This window comes from Emydura macquarii, unplaced genomic scaffold, assembly GCF_026122565.2.
Source record: "Emydura macquarii macquarii isolate MOO-44397 ecotype Brisbane River unplaced genomic scaffold, CSIRO-AGI_Emac_v2 contig_839, whole genome shotgun sequence".
Lineage (NCBI taxonomy): Eukaryota > Metazoa > Chordata > Testudines > Chelidae > Emydura > Emydura macquarii.
Genome location: NW_027130976.1, coordinates 1,432,102 through 1,448,484, shown reverse-complemented (window position 1 = coordinate 1,448,484; position 16,383 = coordinate 1,432,102). Strand labels below are relative to the sequence as shown.

At 66.0% G+C, this 16,383-nt stretch overlaps 2 protein-coding genes across 4 annotated transcripts; both read left to right on the top strand.

Moving 5' to 3' along the window:
* The first annotated feature begins 259 nt into the window (after positions 1-259).
* On the top strand, positions 260-7,051 carry DHODH (dihydroorotate dehydrogenase (quinone)). 3 transcript variants are annotated; one of them, XM_067543398.1, is made up of 9 exons: positions 260-375; positions 679-891; positions 1,527-1,726; positions 2,153-2,235; positions 2,888-3,075; positions 3,663-3,776; positions 4,352-4,505; positions 4,591-4,750; positions 5,135-5,425. In XM_067543398.1, exons 1-9 carry the CDS (start codon positions 358-360, stop codon positions 5,187-5,189), a joined length of 1,185 nt encoding a protein of 394 aa, XP_067399499.1. In that variant the 5' UTR covers positions 260-357; the 3' UTR covers positions 5,190-5,425. The 3 variants fall into 3 exon arrangements, with proteins under 3 accessions (XP_067399499.1, XP_067399497.1, XP_067399498.1); XM_067543396.1 differs by having other exon boundaries at positions 263-375; positions 4,228-4,505; positions 5,135-7,051; XM_067543397.1 differs by having other exon boundaries at positions 308-375; positions 682-891; positions 4,228-4,505; positions 5,135-7,051.
* A 207-nt stretch (positions 7,052-7,258) lies between these two features.
* Positions 7,259-14,070, top strand: LOC137149799 (haptoglobin-like). Its single transcript, XM_067543399.1, has 5 exons — positions 7,259-11,854; positions 12,165-12,250; positions 12,438-12,539; positions 12,851-12,925; positions 13,311-14,070. Exons 1-5 carry the CDS (start codon positions 11,850-11,852, stop codon positions 14,057-14,059), a joined length of 1,017 nt encoding a protein of 338 aa, XP_067399500.1. The 5' UTR covers positions 7,259-11,849; the 3' UTR covers positions 14,060-14,070.
* The last annotated feature ends 2,313 nt before the right edge of the window (positions 14,071-16,383 follow it).

The following is a 16,383-nucleotide window of genomic DNA, read 5'->3' as shown; positions in this document are numbered from 1 at the left end:
ACCACAGCACACCACAACACACACACCACAACACAACCACAGCACACCACAACAACAACCACAGCACAACAACACAGCACACCACACCACAACCACAACACAACAGCGGCCCGGCTGCAGTGCGCGGCGCGGGGCGGGGGATCCCGCGGTCCATGCGGGCGGGGGGCGGGGCCGGACGCCTGGGTTCTGACTCGGGGTCCCGGCCCCGCCCTCGCACTCGGGCGCCTTGGGCCCCTCCGCCAATCAGCGGGGCCGGAAGTGCCGGGGAACGGCGGGGGCGGGGCTAGGCCGGGCCGCGCGAGTCCGTCTGTCCGCGCGGGGTCTGTCCGGTTCGGTTCAGTCCAGTCCGGCCGCGGGATGGCGGCGCCGCTGCGGGTCAGTCGGGTCCGGCCCGGCCCGGCCCGGCCCGGGGACAGCTGCGGGGCGGCCCGAGGCGAGGGGGATGGGCCGGGGGTGGGAGCGCGGGGGGGCCGGGGGAAATGGGGGGGCCGGGCGGGGGCGGGGATAGCGGGGGGCCGGGGGGAGAGGGATGGGCCGGGTTGTGGGGGGTCGGGCCGGGGTCGGGGCCGGGCTGGGCTGGGCCGGGGGGTGGGGATAGAGCGGGGGGCCGGGCCGGGGGGAAATGGGGGCCCGTGGGGGGCCGGGCCGGGGCGGGCGAGTGACGTCTCGGCCTTGCAGCAGCGGCTCCGGGAGGCGGCGGCGGTGCTCGGCGCGGGCTCGCTGCTCTGCGTGTCCTGCCTGGCGGCGGCGGGCGAGGAGCGGTTCTACGCCGAGCGCCTGGTGCCGGGGCTGCAGCGCCTGCTGGGGCCCGAAGCCGCCCACGCGCTGGCCCTGCGCCTGCTGCGCATGGGGGTCCTGCCCCGTGCCCCGCCGCCGGACCCCGCCATGCTGGTGCGTCCCACCCGCCTGTACGGCCTGCCCCACGGCCCGCCCCGCCTGTACGGCCCGCCCCACGGCCTGCCCCGCCTGTACAGCCTGCCCCACGGCCCACCCCACGGCCTGCCCCGCCTGTACAGCCTACCCCACTGCCCGCCCCATAGCCTGCCCCGCCTGTATAGCCCACCCTGCTCGACTCACGACCTGCCCCACCTGCACAGCCTGCCCCGCCCGACCTATCCCGCCTGCCCCACGGCCTGCCCCGTCTGCGGGGGCCACAACCAGTCTGCACAGCTGGGCCCTGGGGCGGCTGGGTGCGTGGGGCCAGCTGCAGGACGTGTGGGGCAGATGCCTGGGCCCCGGCGCCTGCCCCATGTCAGAGCTGGTGGGATGCCCGGTGGCGCTGGAGGAAGGGGATGTGCCCGGCAGGCAGCCTGTGGGCTGAGCTGACCCCGCTGCACTCGCTGTGGTCCCCAGGGGCTTGGCCGTGGCTGTTAGTAGCCCCCCGGCCCAGTAACCCTCATTGCGGCCCTGCCCTGAGCCGGGCCCCAGGCTCTGTCTGCCCCGGACCAGTCGCTGTGCCCGGCCGGCTGGCAGCACCGCCCTGTGTGCTGTGTCACGGGGCCTCGCTCGCTCGCTCGCTCCCCCAGGAGGTGTGCGTCCTTGGCCGGAGGTTTCGGAATCCGGTGGGCCTGGCGGCCGGCTTTGACAAGCACGGGGAAGCTGTGGACGGGCTCTACAAAATGGGATTTGGCTTCGTGGAAGTGGGAAGTGTCACCCCTAAGCCTCAGGAAGGGAACCCCAAACCCCGGGTCTTCCGGCTGCCAGAGGACCAGGCTGTCATTAACAGGTAGGGGACGGGCTGGGTTACAGCCACAGGCTGCCGTCGCTGGGGCCATCCCCTCTGTCCCAGGCTGGTGTTTTCTCCTTCCCCGTGGCTGAGTTGCAAGAAAAGAGCCAGTGGGTGGGCAGGGAGTCGGGAGAGCCGGTGGGCCTCGGCTCGGGGGGGGGCAGGATGTTGGGGGGAGCAGAGACGGCTGCTCACAGCTCTGCTGCCGTCTGTATCCCTGGCTGGGCGTTGCTGGGGCTGAGCCCTGCAGGGCTGGGAGCTGCAGCTTCACCCCCAGGTGAGTGCCTCGTGGCGCCGGGCCTGGCAGTCCCTCTCTGTCCCACAAGGAGACCCAGGGCCTCCCGTCCCTCGCATATGGTTCCTGGGCGGGGCGATTCCAGCCCAGCTCTGCACTGCTCACCGAGCCCTCTTCTCCTTCCTGTGCAGGTACGGCTTTAACAGCCATGGCCACGCTCTTGTGGCCCGTCGGCTCCGTGCCCGGCAGGGAGCGCAGCTCCAGCTCACAGAAGGTAAAGCTCCTCGCCGTCCTGACGATCCTTAGCCAGGTTACAAGGGCGAATGTTGTACTAGTTAGTTGTTAGCTTGTGGAACTCCCTGCCACAAGGTATTGGTGAGGCCAAGGGTTCAGAAGAGGGTTAGAAGCTGGGATAACAAGACAGGCTATAAGGGCAATGGCCTCCCCTGCTCCAGGGCATGAGCCCACTGGTCATGGCCCAGGAGAATTTGCCCTTTTCGCAGGCAGCCGGCCCCTACAGCACGGCCGGTTTGCGGGGCATTCTCACGCCTCCAGATGTGGCCAGTAGCTGCTTTTGGAGGGAGATGGGATCGTGGACTGTGGAGCTGTGACTTGCTACATCAGTTCCTGCACTGCCAAGCGTGGGGCAGTGAAACCAGCTGTGGGCCTGGGAATTCTCCGCCGTTGGTTTGGAACCAGCACAGCCGCCCTCGCTAGCCGTGGGGGTGGCGTCTGCGGAGCAGCTGCCAGCGTTCGGACTCTGTTTAACCGGGCTCAGAGCAGCCGCGTCCCGCGCTCGGCGGTGCAGCCTGGGGAGGGCAGGGCCAGCAGCTGTTACTAGGGCACATGCTTGGACCCTCCCTGTGGGGGGCTGGGGTCCAGCCAGGCCGGCCTGCCTGCCTCTGAGTGGCACCTGTGTGTTCCAGCTGGGATGCCTCTCGGAATAAACCTGGGTAAGAACAAGCTCTCGGTGGATGCGGTGGCAGATTACACGGACGGGGTCCGGACGCTGGGCCCGCTGGCCGACTACCTGGTGGTAAACGTCTCCAGTCCGAACACGCCGGGGCTGCGGGCCCTGCAGGGCAGAGGCGAGCTGCGCTGCCTGCTGGCCAAGGTGGGTCGCTGGGCCCCGGGTCAGCGCAGTGGGGCCGGGACTCCCTGCCTGCTCCCGCTGCTCCGGCTGGCCTTTTCGGGCCCTGCTCGGAGGAGACGGGTTTGGCCTTTTTCTACGGGCAGGGCAGGGCCCGCAGAGCAGCAGATGGTCTGGGACGGAGGGGGGGCCCAGCGGGGGCTGTGCCTGAGCGTCTCGCGTTGGAAGGAGAGGGCTGTGCTGTGCCCCGGGGGGGTGATTAGTGCCAGGCCCGAGCCGGTCTGCCCCTCCTGCCTGCGCACCAGCTGTGCGCCGTGCACGCTCGCGTCTCTTCCCTGCCTGCCTGTGCCTGCTCCCCCATTGCTCCTGTTCTGGGGCTGCCTTCTCCTGGCCCTGCTCCCCAGGGACCTCTCTGCCGCTCTGACATCCTCCCTGCCTCCTCCCCTGCTGCCGGCGCAGACCTCGCCCCACAGCCCGGCTCTTGGGGCGTCGGTGAGACAAGTGCAGCTGTCGGCTGCGGAGTCAGGGCTGGGCTGGGCTGGGGCAGAGTGGGCATCTCCCTTGGCCCCTCGCTCGCTCCGGCAGCTGCTGGGCCTGGTGTGTCTCTGCAGGTGCTGCAGGAGAGAGATGCTCTGCGGTGTGCGCGCAAGCCGGCCGTGCTGGTGAAGATCGCCCCCGACCTGACGGCCCAGGACAAGCGGGACATAGCCAGCGTGGTGACCGAGGTGGGGCGGCGCCGGGGCCTAGCCCCGCTCTGATGTTGACCGAGGGCTCGTGGGGCCCAGTGCGCAGTGCGCCGCGGGGGTGGGCTGCGTGTGGGCACCGCGCTGCGGGTCCCTGAGGCGCACTGGTGGGAGCGTCAGACGTGTGGCCCTGAGGTCCGGGCCCAGGCCTTGGAGCTGGCCAGAGTGGCGGCTGTCATGGCGGTGCGGCGCAGGGTGGCTCTGGCGAGGAGTGGGAAGGGGAGAAGCCCCCGGGGGGGTGTAACTCTGCACAGGCCTGGAGGGTGGGGCTGAAGCTGGGCTGAGTTGTGCAGGCTGAAGATGGGGAGGGCGTCAGGCCGTGAGCTGGGGCATGGGGCAGAGGGCAATCCAGTGGCTGGCCGGAGGGAGGGGAATCGATGGGGCCTGCGGCACCATAACTTACCAGCTGCTCCCCATGGACTGGCTCTCCCAGGCCCTGCCAGGAGCGTGGGGGTCCTGGCTGCAGGCGGTGGCCGGGCTGAACCAGGCCCGGGGAAGCCTGCACTGCCACGGCCGGGGGCCCGCGGGTTCTGTAGCCGGGCTGTCCCCTGTCTCAGCTAGGAGTCGACGGGCTGATTGTCACCAACACCACCACCAGCCGGCCCAGCAGCCTGCGGGGTGCGCTGCGCACGGAGCCCGGCGGCCTCAGCGGGAGGCCGCTGCGCGAGCTCTCCACGCAGACCGTCCGCGAGATGTACGCCCTCACCCACGGTAAGGCAGCGCTGACGGCCTGCCAGGTGGAGCCGGGTGCCAGGCGCCCGCCCGCCCGCCGCCTGACGCCCCTCCCTGCTCCTAGGCACGGTGCCCATCATCGGCGTGGGCGGGGTGAGCAGCGGGCAGGATGTGCTGGAGAAGATCCGGGCCGGGGCTTCGCTGGTGCAGATGTACACGGCGCTCACCTACCGGGGGCCCCCCGTGGTGGGGGCAGTGAAGCGGGAGCTGGAGGCGCTGCTGAGGTGAGTGAGGGGCCGTGCGCTCCCCTGCTGGGCTCTGCACGAGGGAGGTTGTGGGGCGGGCCTCGGTCACGCCCAGGGCTCCGTGCCTCAGTGTCCCCGCTGACGGGGGAGCTGATGGGCCTCGTGGCCGACAGGCGCCAAACCCCGCAGGCCCCAGGCCCGCCCAGGGCTCTCGCTGGCTTCTGCCATCACTGGGATCCCCCAGCCCTGTGTCCTGGGGTGCTGCGCGGCTGGGGCCCGGGGCCCCGCGGGCTCGTGCTGCAAGCACAGCTATCCTCTGCTCGGGGTAGCACAGGACGGGCCGGAGCGTGGCTCGTCTGGGGGGCCTGGGGCGTGCAGACTGGCCTGCCGGGGTCGGGTCACAGCTGTCTGTTCTTGGCCCAGGGAGCAGGGATTTCAGAGCGTCACAGAAGCTGTCGGCGTGGATCATCGGCGCTGACGGGCGTGTGCGGCTGGGGCGCTCGGCGGCGGCCCCGGAGGCCCCAGCCTGGAGACGCTGCGGCGCCCAGAACAACGGCTGTTACCTCCCGGCGGTGCAACAGTCCCGAGTCTCGGCTGCAGAACGCGCCAGGGGTCTCGTGCCGTCTGCAGAGACCCCGGCCCCTGCCCAGAGCGTGGCTAATGGGGTCAGAGGAGAGCGTGTGGGGCTGGGGCAGGCCTGGGCGGGGAGCTCGTCCCAGCTGGGGCCCCGCTGAGGAGCGGCGGGTGGGGTGGAAGCTGGGATGGCGTGAGGCCCGGCATGCTGCTGGAGGCAATGGCAGTCGGCCTGTGGGGCCCACAGCAGGAACCAAGCAGGATTTGCCTGCGAAGGGACTCGCCTCCCCCGGGAGCCCCAGGTATTTGTGGGGTCAGCTGGGACAGGAGTGCCCTGCCTGCCCCCAGCGCTGTCCTCGCTGGCTTGGCATCCGGCCCCCGCCTCTGGCTTTGCCCCCCCCGGCCCTGGCGCTGTCTGCGCTGCTCCCCGAGGCTGCGCTGCCAATAAACCTGCTGTTCATTCAGTCTGTGTCCCGTGCAGGGCGGCTGGTGCGGCCACATTCCTGCGGCAGGGCCTCTTCCCTGGGCCCTGCAGCCCCACCCCGGCCTGCGCCCTGGGGAAGGGCAGGAGCGGGCCGCTTGTGGCTGTTGCTGCAGGGCCTGGGCCCTGCAATTGTCTCAGGGCGGCGGAGGAGCTGCCTGGCTCCTGGCCGGGCGGAGGGAGGGGCTGGCTCTGCTCTGCACTTGCAGTCCTGCAGGCTGGGGGTCTGGGCCAGGAGCAGCGGGGAGCTCGGTCTGCGGCAAAGGGAGACCACGCCTGCTGCTGGCGGATCGGGCTGATCTCAGGTGTCTCCAGCCCACGCAGGCAGAGCTGCCGTGGTGTCTCTGTGCCCTGGGGCTGGTCAACCCTGCTCTGTCCCTGCCTGCTGCAGGTCTGCCCGGGGCTGGGGGGGATTGCTCCTGCGGCTGTGACCCCATGCTGGGGGGAGGGGCTTGGGGAAGGGCGTCCCCGCACAAGGAGGGGGCCTGTGCTCTGGGCCACACTCAGCGGGTCCCGCTGGGCGATTTCTTGGGGCCTGTCTAGAATCTGTCAGTTCTGGTAGCCATCGGGCCGGGCAAGGGGGGGGCAGGATGGCCCCAGCGGTGGGGAGGAGGAAGGGGGGCGCAGCCTGTTTGTTCCCTCCCAGCCTGGCTCCTGGCTCTGGGCCCTGCAGGACCGGCAGCAGGTGTTTGAACAGTGCCTGGGTGCCCGGCTGGCGGGAGCACGGACCAGACCAGGCCGCCTTGCACCCGCACTGATGTGCTGGGGGCTGCACTGCCGGGCAGACGGCGATGCGGACAGCCTGCCAGCTCTGCTGACTAGCCCACAGGCTGCGGGGGCGGCGTGTCCGTCAGTCCAGCGTCAGCACCCTGTGTCCATCTGGTAGCTCAGAGCAGGCCAGGCTGCGGGCTCCAGCCTCCTGCGGGGGAGCGTGGGCGCTGCGGTCGGCAGGTTGCACGGGGCCACCGCTGCCAGCTGCTGCTGTGTCTCCTGCCTGCGGGGCTGGTGCTCACTGCTGTGGGGGGAGGGGAGGTGGGGCAAGCCCTGCCGTGGTCCAGGGGAGCAGCTGGAGGAGGCACCTCTGAGCCCATCCGCTCCTCTGGCCTTGGCACAGGGTTACGCCCGGCTCAGGCTGGCTGTTGAAGGCAGTGCCCGATGTTCTCATCTGCACACGCCTCTAATCCTGCCTTCACACACACTGCCCCGCCCCCTGCCTTGGGCCTGGATTTTGTGTGGCAGTGAGTTCCACGGGTACGTTTCCTGGCCGTGTTTTGCTGCCTGTTGATTTCATGGCCTGTGCCCTGGTTCTCCTGTTGTTCAGCAGTGGGCTGGGGGTGGATCCCTCTTTCCTGCCCCACTGCACTGGATGTGCCCGTTGTCTCCTGTGGGGGATACCCCCCTGACGGCCTGCTGGAGTAATGGTGGTAAGGGCATCACTGCCACCCCTCCTGGCTTGGACGTAGTCTGTGGGGCAGCCCCATGGGTACAGGGAGTGCAAAGAGATGGGCCAGTGGTATGAGGTGGTGGAGCTATACCCCCTCCCCCCCAAGCCTGCATCCTTGCTGGGCAGGCGCCAGTCCTTGGTCCATAGGATCTCAGCCAAGCTGTGGGGTGTGCTGTTTGCAGTGGGGCAGGCCCCAAGCCTCAGGCCCAGTGAGGGCAGCTGAGTGAGTTCTCCATCCTGGGGGCTTGAGACTGCCGCTGAAGCAGATGCTATACCCAGGCAAACAGGCTATTTAAAACCGCCAGGATGTCCGTGCATTCCACAGCCTGAAGGGACCATTGTGACCATCCAGTCTGGCCTGTCTAGCACAGACCTGCCCAGAATAATCCCTGCGGCAGATCTAGGAAAACGTCTGGGCTTGATTTAAAAATTGCCAATTGTGGGGAATCCACCAGGATCCTCGGTAAATTGTTCCAGTGGTTAATTACTCACCCGGGAGAACCTGCACCTATTTCTAGTCCAGGCCACATCTGGAGTACTGTGTCCAGTTTTGGGCCCCTCACTACAAAAAGGACGTGGACAAGTTGGAGAGAGTCCAGCGGAGGGTAACAAAAATGATGAGGGGGCTGGAGCACAGGACTTATGAGGAGAGGCGGAGGGAACTAGGCTTGTTTAGTCTGCAGAAGAGAAAAGTGAGGGGGGGATTTGATAGCAGCCTTCAACTACCTGAAAGGGGGTTCCAGGGAGGATGGAGCTAGGCTGTTCTCAGTGGTGGCAGATGACAGAACAAGGAGCAACAGTCTCAAGTTGCAGGGTGGGAGGTCTAGGTTGGACATTAGGAAAAAGTTTTTCACTAGGAGGGTGGTGCAGCACTGGAACGGGTTATCTAGGGAGGTGGTGGAATCTCCATCCTTGGAGGTTTTTAAGGCCTGACTTGACACACCCTGGCTGGGATGATTTAGTTGGGGTTGGTCCTGCTGTGAGCAGGGGGTTGGACTAGACACCTCCTGAGGTCCCTTCCAACCCTCATCTTCTGTGATTGTAACTCCCAGGCGTGAGCATAGGTAAGGGCTGTGCCCTGCCTTTGGCCGGCCACGTGAGCGGTGCGCCCAGCCAAGCTCTTGTGCCTACAGTAATCTGGCCATGGCTGAGCGTTAGTGTGTAAAAGGCACTGCATGGCCTGCAGCTTCCCCCCGGCGGGCGCGCTGGGTAGTGCTCACAGCGAAGCGTCAGCCCAGGCTAGTGTCTGGGGAGGTGCATGGACCCCGGCTGGTGCTGCAGCAGGGGGGTGCGGGAGGCTGTGCTCACCTGTCAGACTTGGTGCTGGGGGGCTGTGCTGCAGAGCCGGGGGCTCTTGCCTAGCTGTCAGCAGGAGGCCCAGGGTGGTCCTAGCAGTGCTGGGGGTGCACCTGTCGCAGTCGCTCCACTTGCAATCCTGCAACTCGGCCTGGGTGGACGCAGGCCTGGGGACGTGCTCAGCAGAGGGGCTGACCCCCATCCACTGAGCCAGCTTCCCCCAGGCTGGGTCTCCCCCACCCCCTCCAGCTTGGAGCATGGTCCCATCCTCCATCAGGCCCTGTTGCTCCCCCAGGCATGGTGTTGGAGGACAGCTGGCACCTGCCCTTGCAGACTGTTCCACGTGAGGGCTGGGCGTTTTCCCATCAGATCTCCTCTCCTCTCCTGGTGTGGGGGAGAGGATGTGGGGAACACCACGCTGCTGTGAGGCAGTTCTTGTGCCGGGCAGCCAGCGATGACTCGCTGTCAGTGCCACCCCGCTGCCAGGGAGCGGGGAGTCTCCATGGCCCACGCATTTCCTGCACAAAGCACAGCCCTGGCGTTCGGTAGGTTCTGCCTTGTTAACCCACTGCTCTGTGGCCCCGCACAATGCCCTGGCCTGTGGCCCTCCCTCCTAGCTCCTGCAGAAAAGCTCTGGCTAAGTCCTCCACATAAACGCTCTTGGACAAGGTCCTTGCAGCCTCCACCCGCTCACCATCCCCAGGGGCTGGACCCGCAAATGCCAGGTGGTGGAGCCCAGCTGGCGCGGGCCTGCCTGCTCTCCTCCAGCACTGGGCGAGCTGGAGTCCATCCTCGGCTCTAGGCGCCTGCTGCCACTGACCTCAGCTGCGACCTCTGTGCTTTTGCACATGCATTCAGCATCAGTGCCTGCACCAGCCAGCACAGCTGTCACGGGTCCCTGCCCCTGCCCCTGCCCTCACACTCCTCCTCTGTCATCCCCATGTCTCCAGACCTCCCACACAGGCTGAGCAGGAGACCCTTTGTCCCAGCCAGCTCACTCCGTGACCCCTGGCTGAGTTGAGAAACCAGGCAGAGTTCACCCGCTACTGATAGCCTGGACCAATCCTGGGAGCAGAAACACAGTGTTCCCTGGGAGCAGGACAGCCTGCAATGCCCTGGCTATGGGCTGGGAGCCAGCAGCTCCCACCCTGGCACAGACAATAGCTCAGGGCCAAAGGAAGGGTCAGACCAATGTATCGAGCCCAGCGTCCTGTCTTCTGACAGCAGCCAGTGCCTGCTGCTGCAGAGGGAATGAACAGAAGGGACTCAAGTGACCATCCAATCGCCCATTCCCAGCTGCTGGCAGACAGCCATCCCTGCCCAGCCTGGCTAATAGCCATTGATGGACCTATTCTCCGTGAACTTAGCTAGCTCTTTTTTGGACCCTGTTATAGTCTTGGCCTCACAACATCCTCTGGCAAGGAGTTCCACAGGTTGACTGTGCGTTGTGTGAAGAAATACTTCCTTGTGTTTGTTTTAAACCTGCCATGGAGGGCGCCAGGCGTGAGGGTACTAGTGGGCAGCTCTGCCGTGGGGGCAGCCGGGCACAAGGGGACCAGGTGGCATGAGCACATTTTGAGCATTGCATAATTTCTGTGTGGCAATTCAAGTGGGTAGGGCTGGGCAGTGTACCCCTCCTTTGTTTTCAGTGGGGCCGAGGGCTGCAGGGAAGGGCTCTAAGGGACAAACGCTCCCCAAGGGGCTGGGGAGAAAGTGGAGAACAAAGGGCCTTGTGGGCTGTGTGGGGCAGACTCTGCAGGCAGCTGGAGCCCTGGGCTGGACGCTGACAGGTGAGATCCCGGGAGCCAGGCTGCGTGGCCTCCTGCCAGCCGCAGGGTGACTGCATGAAAGCAGAGCCAGGCTCTTCCCAGAACCCTATCAGCACGGCCGTTCTGCCAGCCCCACGTCACCCACTGCCCCCGCCCGCCTCCCTCTGCCGTCCCCTGGCAACCCGCACGCTGCCCTGTGCTGCCTGCCAGCCCTGCCCCTTATTGCCTGCGCCCCCCACTCAGCCCCCGGTGCCACAGGAGTCACACCACAGGGCACCCCCCAAGCCTTCTGCCCCCAGCTGCTGCCCCAGGCTGTCCTCTGCCCCCTGGACTCTGCCCTGGGCTGACCTCTGCCCCCAGGGCCCCACTCTACACTGTCCTCTGCACCCCCCCCCCCCACATCCCTATGCTGTCTCCCGGGAGGGGGGGCACTGACCCGGCATGTGCCAGAGAACGGGAACATTTTGGGGGCAGTTCCCGTACCTCTCAGCACAGGGTGTCCCTGCCTGCGTGAGCACACGCCCGCGGCAGCCGGGGGTGGGCGGAGGCCAAAGGGCAGCCAGGCGAGGCAGGGGCCAGGTCGGGCTGAGCTGCCAGGGCAGGAAAGGCAGCAGCCCAGCAATGGGGACCGGCAGCCTGCCCTCCCGCCCAGCGCACCAGCCCTTGGAGTCACACCCTGAGCGCCCCCAGCCACGCTCCCAGGCAGCAACACCTAGATTCAGCGCCTGAGTCAGCCTCCCGGCCCTCCAGCTCCGCCCTGGCGCTGGGATCCGCACCCCCCCCGCAGCTCTGCTCCAGCCAGCGCTAGGCGCTGCGTCACTGGACTCACAGCTGTGTCTCGTTCTCGTCCAGGGCACGCTGCGGAGTGCAGGCCCAGGGCCGGGAACTCACCCAGCCCCCCGTGGGGGGGCTGAGCCTCTCCCCGTTTTACTGCATTCCGCCCGGTGCGTTAGCCCGTGGGCCAGCTGGGAGCTGAGGCCCCGCGACTGGCCTGGGCTGGGACACGGCGTCTATGGCTACGGTGGCACTCACATGTTCCTGGACTACCGGCCATTCCCCGGCTTCCAGGAACGGCGTGGGACTACCCCCGTGGCAGTGCGTGCGAGCCACGCCGCATGGGCGCCATCGCTCACAGCCAGAGGGGTGGAGTGGCGTCCCCCACCCAATCCCAGTTGCCGCTACTCCCCGGTTTGTCCCAGTACCGGGCGGGAGACAGTTCCCACGAGGGTCCAGCGGTTTAATGCTGGACGAGCCTCTCCTTATCTGTGGCAGAGCAGGAAACTGACCCGGATCGCCCAGGGCCCGGCTAGCGCCCTGACTAATGGGCCATCCCTGCCTGGCATGCGCCCCTCCCCTTGCTGTGAATCCAGGAATGCCTGGCTCCATGCCGGGCCTCCAGCCAGGCAGGCCTGTTTGCAGTCCGGCTGCTGGGAAAGTCACTGACCTGACAAGGGCAATCTGCCCAGACAGACGGGGCCACGGGCCAGGCGCTCGGGGATAAAAGCAGCCCGGAGGCAGCCTCGCAGCCAGCACCTCGCACCTGGAGCCGCAGCTGGAGCAGAGCCTGCCAGGACCATGTGGTGAGTGCGCGCCCTGGGCCCGTCGCGTGCAGGGTTCCCCTGGCCCAGCCAGCTCGCCGGGCTCCTGCTGGGGCCAGACACGTAGGCCCCAGTGCAGAGCTGGCTTCTGTACAGTGCCCTGCCCGTCTGGCTGCTCCCAGGACACTGCTGGCAGGAAGCTCATGCCCCAGGCTGGCCCGGCGGTGCCCAGAGCCCCTGAGTGCTGCCAGCACGGGCTGAGGGCCCAGCTTGTTAGGCAGACGTTTCAAGGCTGCAGACCCCAGAGGGGCCAGGGGCTCGCTGGCTCTAACTGAGACGCCTTTCCCCGCAGGATGCCCAAGCTGCTGGTCGCCAGCCTGCTCTGGGGGGGCCTCGCCTCCACAGCCACCGGCCTCAGCGCGGTCCAGCCCGACGACGGTAGGGGCAACGTGCCATCGGGGCGGGGGGGGGGGTAGAGGGGCTGCATGCCATCGGGGCGGGGGGTAGTGTGCCATCGGGGTGGGGGGGGGCACCCCTGCAGGGGGCGGGGGGCAGGGGGTGGCCGGCAGGGGTGGGGGTGTCTTTCCCAGCCATGGAGGCTGTGCTAATCCTCCTCTCCCCCCAGGCCAGAGCTGCCCAGCGCCCGGGGGCGTGGCGCATGGGCGGGTGGAGCACGTTGCCCGCTACCAGTGCGACCCCTACTACCAACTGCGCAGCCGGGGCGACGGTGAGACGCACACAAGAAGCAGAAGTGCCCCACGGGAGATACGGGGCTGCCCCCCAGTCCTGAGGGATACGCACGGGGCCCCGCCCCACCCCCAGGGCATATGCTCGGGGCCCTGACCCCACCCACAAGTCAATACGCATGAGGCCTGCTCCCACCCCACAGGGGAATATGCACGTGGGGCCCTGAGTCCCCCCCCGAGGGGATACACAAGGGCCCTGCCCCCACCCTGGGCCTGCCCCTCACTGGTGTGTGCTGGAGCCCTGTCTGCCCTGCGGGGCCGGCTGGGGCTGATTCAGGCTCTCTGTCCCCAGGCCTGTACCGCTGTAACCAGCAGCACACGTGGGTGAACGAAGCGGCTGGAGAGGAGCTGCCTGTCTGTGAACCAGGTGCAGGGGGCTGGGAAGGGCAGAGCTCTGGGCAGGCGGGTAGGGGGCGGCTGCTTTCCCCACTGCTCCCTGCCCTTCGTAAGGGTGCTGGGGTGCTGCAGGCGGCATTCACTGACGTGGGGCTTCTGCAGCCAAGGTCAGTGGACACGGCCCGTCCTGCGGCCACCGCCCTGGGTGCGGTTCCCTCTGCCAGCGACACGGCCACCCTCGCCCCGCTGCCCTGGATCCTGGAACCAGGGCCCCAGCTGTGCTGGCGTCTGGGAGCGGTGCCAGGCAGGGCTGGCAAGGCGATAGCCAGGGGCTTGCAGCACTAGGCTGGGGTGGAGGGGAACAGTGCGCCCGTCTCCCAGGCGGGGGTCTCATGCTGGGTCTCTGCCCTCCCCAGTGTGCGGGAAGCCCAAGAACCCGGCCAGACAGGTGCAGCGCATCATCGGAGGCTTCATGGCAGCCAAGAACAGCTTCCCCTGGCAGGGCCGGCTGCTGAGCCGCCACAACCACACGGCCGGGGCCACGCTCATCAGTGACCAGTGGCTGCTGACGACGGGCAGGAACCTCTACCTGGGCCACAGCGAGAATGCCACGCTGGAGGAAATCGCCCCCACCCTGAAGCTGTTTCTGGGCCAGGGGACGTCCGCAGGGGCCATTGAGCGCATCGTCCTGCACCCGGAGTTCCCTGGGGCCGTGAACCTGGCCCTGCTCAAGCTCAGGCACAAGGTGCGCCTCGGGGAGGACGTGATGCCCATCTGCCTACCCCGGCAGGACTATGTGATGGAGAGGCGGGTGGGCTTCGTCTCGGGCTGGGGCTGGAACTCCCTCCTCGAGCACTCCCTGCGCCTGAAGTATGTCATGCTGCCGGTGGCCAGCAGTGGCCAGTGCCTGGACTACTACCAGGCACACACCTGGCAGCCGCTGCTGAACAACAAGACCTTCTGCGTCGGCATGAGCGAGCTGCGCGAGACCACCTGCCTCGGGGACGCTGGCGGCGCCTTTGCCATCCACGACCCGCAGGACGACACCTGGTACGCGGCTGGGATCCTCAGCTTCGACCGCAGCTGCTCAGCTGCCAAGTATGGCGTCTATGTGCGAGTGCTCAGTGTCCTGGACTGGATCAAGGAGACCACGGCTGCAGACTGAGTCCAATAAAACCCTCTTCTCCCACCTGGCTCCGTGTCTCTTCTGCTCAGCAGCTCCCACGGGGGCTCCCTGGGCACCTTAGAAGCTGGAGGGATGGAGGCGCCTGCCCTTGGCCCGCTCCCGGCCCTTCCCTTCCCACAAGCCCCTTGGCTCCCCTCTCTCCGGCGGGTACCACCAGGAGGAGTGTCAGGCTGTGCCTTCCCCCGGCACTCCAAGGCTGCTCCGCCTGCAGCAGGGGCCACTGACCCCAATTCCTCCTGTGTCTTACAGGGAAACGAAAGCGGGTCAGTTCCCAGGGAGTTCCAGTTTCAAGGAGAGCGCAGGGCAAGGGTCGCTGCATGGGCTCCTCACACACAGCAGGGAGCTGTGGGCGGCAGTAGGGAGCTGGAGGGAAGGGGGCGAGGGGGAACCTCCTCCTGGGGCTGCCCTGGGATCCCCACCCCCTAGCCCTGTGCTCCAGCGCTGTTCAGTGCTCCCTGCCTGCCTGAGGGTTGGTTAGCAGGGAGACAGGTTCGGGCTGGAGCCCTGGGCTGAGACGCAGTGAAAACTGGTCTGAGGCTGGACCCAGGCTGTGACTGTGCTGGGGAGCGGGGGAACACACATTCCGCTGCAGGCCCCTCCAGAGGAGCCTTTACACCAGGCTGCACTGCGCCAGGGGGCAGAGAGCAGGGGAGGCCAGGCAGCAGCTCGGGCTACGGCTGTTGCCTGGCAGGTGCAGAGGCTGCAGAGAGAGGAGAGGAACGGCGCACTGAAGGAGAAAATTCAGGCCAGGCCCTCTTGGCTGGGTGTGGTGGAGCAGGCCATGGGGCAACGCAGAGTGGACACAGCGGGTGGGGTGTGCTGCTGCAGAGCATCAGGAGAGGCGTGCTCCCTCTGGTGCACGCAGAGAAGGCTTAAGGCCTGCCTGGTCCATTCCCCAGCACCAGGCTCAGCTGTTCCCAACCGGGCATTTTCGAGTGCTTGTCTGCCCTGCTTTCAAGTGTCCCAGTGCTGGGACTCCTGCCCCTCCCCTGGGAGACTCGCATAGCCTCTGACCGCTCAGTGCCAGGGGGTTTTTTGCATGAATTTTCTCTTCCCATTACACCTCCTGTCCCAGTAACTCGGCTCTCCTTGCTGTACAGAACCCCACTTACTCATGCAGACCGTCGCGTGTTCCCATTGGTAGGGGAGTCGCTTCTCCAAGCCACATTTCTTTAGCATCGTTAGTCTTTCCCTTCAGTTAATCCCGCCAGTCCCGAGCAGCAGCTTGTGGCTCTTCTCGGAGGTCTAGAAAATCTCTCCTGTGAAGAGAGTAAAGAGCGAGTGTTTCACTTACAAAGAAGACAAGTCAGAGGGCACTATACAATAATGACTGGGCTGGAGAAGGGAGATGGAGACTTTTGGGGGGGCAAGTTATCCCATATCTGCCTATGGGGTGGCTCTTGCACCATCCTCTGACGTGTCCAGTGCTGGCCCCGGTCAGAGCCAGGCTAGTGAGCAAGGTGGGCCTCGGGTCTGACTCAGCCTGGCCATTGGCGTGTTTCTCAGGCAGAAGCTCTGCAGTGAGGCAGAGTGACCGACAGATGCAGAGGGAGCAGCTCGGGAGACAAGAGTCCCTGGCTCTGCTGAAGCTCCTTGTTCAGTGCTGGGAGAAAGTGGCTCCTTCCCTGGTTCTGCACCACAGATACTGCCCTGCTTGCTGTGGGGAGAGAGTCCCTTGGGACCAAAGGGCTCAGGGCTGAACGCAAGACCCAGGCAGGGAGCGCCCCTCTCCCTTGCCTGCCTGGGGGTCTCTGCATCAGCCAGTTTTGCTGCCCCAGCATTGGGCTCCATCCCACAAGCTGTACACTGAGTGTACAGGGAGGTGGAGGGGGTGTTACAGCATGCAAGGGTCAGTATCCCAGGAACATATCACAGCAGACAGGAGGGCAGTGTCTGGGGCAAGTCACAGCACATGTAGGGGCAGTATCTGGAAGGGCTGGGGAGGTCACAGCATGCAGGAGGCAGTATTCTGCGGCGGGGGAGCGGGAGAGGTCACCCCTCTAATAGCTTATTATTGAGGAATTCTGGGTATGTGTCCTTGCACTCAGCATTTTCAAAATTCAGCAAATTTGTAGTTTAGCTTTCACTGTGCCCACTTTCAATCCATTTCCCTCATTTCACTATAGGAATTCATTAATTCTTCCAGTGTATGCAGTGCTACATGACTTGGAAAATAGGTGAGACTTGTGGTTTTTTCCAAATTCTTTAGATTTCTGCTTCCACTTGGATTTGTCATCTTGAAAATGTTGAGGTAATTTTCTTCAACACTTACGTAGTCTTGAAATTCAGGAGATTAAATTACT

Bases quoted from the DNA above. Each gene is read 5' to 3' on its own strand.
- LOC137149799 (XM_067543399.1), top strand. The intron at 12,540-12,850 runs GTGAGACGCACA...CTCTGTCCCCAG, and splicing joins ACTGCGCAGCCGGGGCGACG to GCCTGTACCGCTGTAACCAG. The intron at 12,926-13,310 runs GTGCAGGGGGCT...TGCCCTCCCCAG, and splicing joins GCTGCCTGTCTGTGAACCAG to TGTGCGGGAAGCCCAAGAAC.
- DHODH (XM_067543396.1), top strand. The intron at 1,727-2,152 runs GTAGGGGACGGG...CTTCCTGTGCAG, and splicing joins GACCAGGCTGTCATTAACAG to GTACGGCTTTAACAGCCATG. The intron at 3,076-3,662 runs GTGGGTCGCTGG...GTGTCTCTGCAG, and splicing joins TGCGCTGCCTGCTGGCCAAG to GTGCTGCAGGAGAGAGATGC.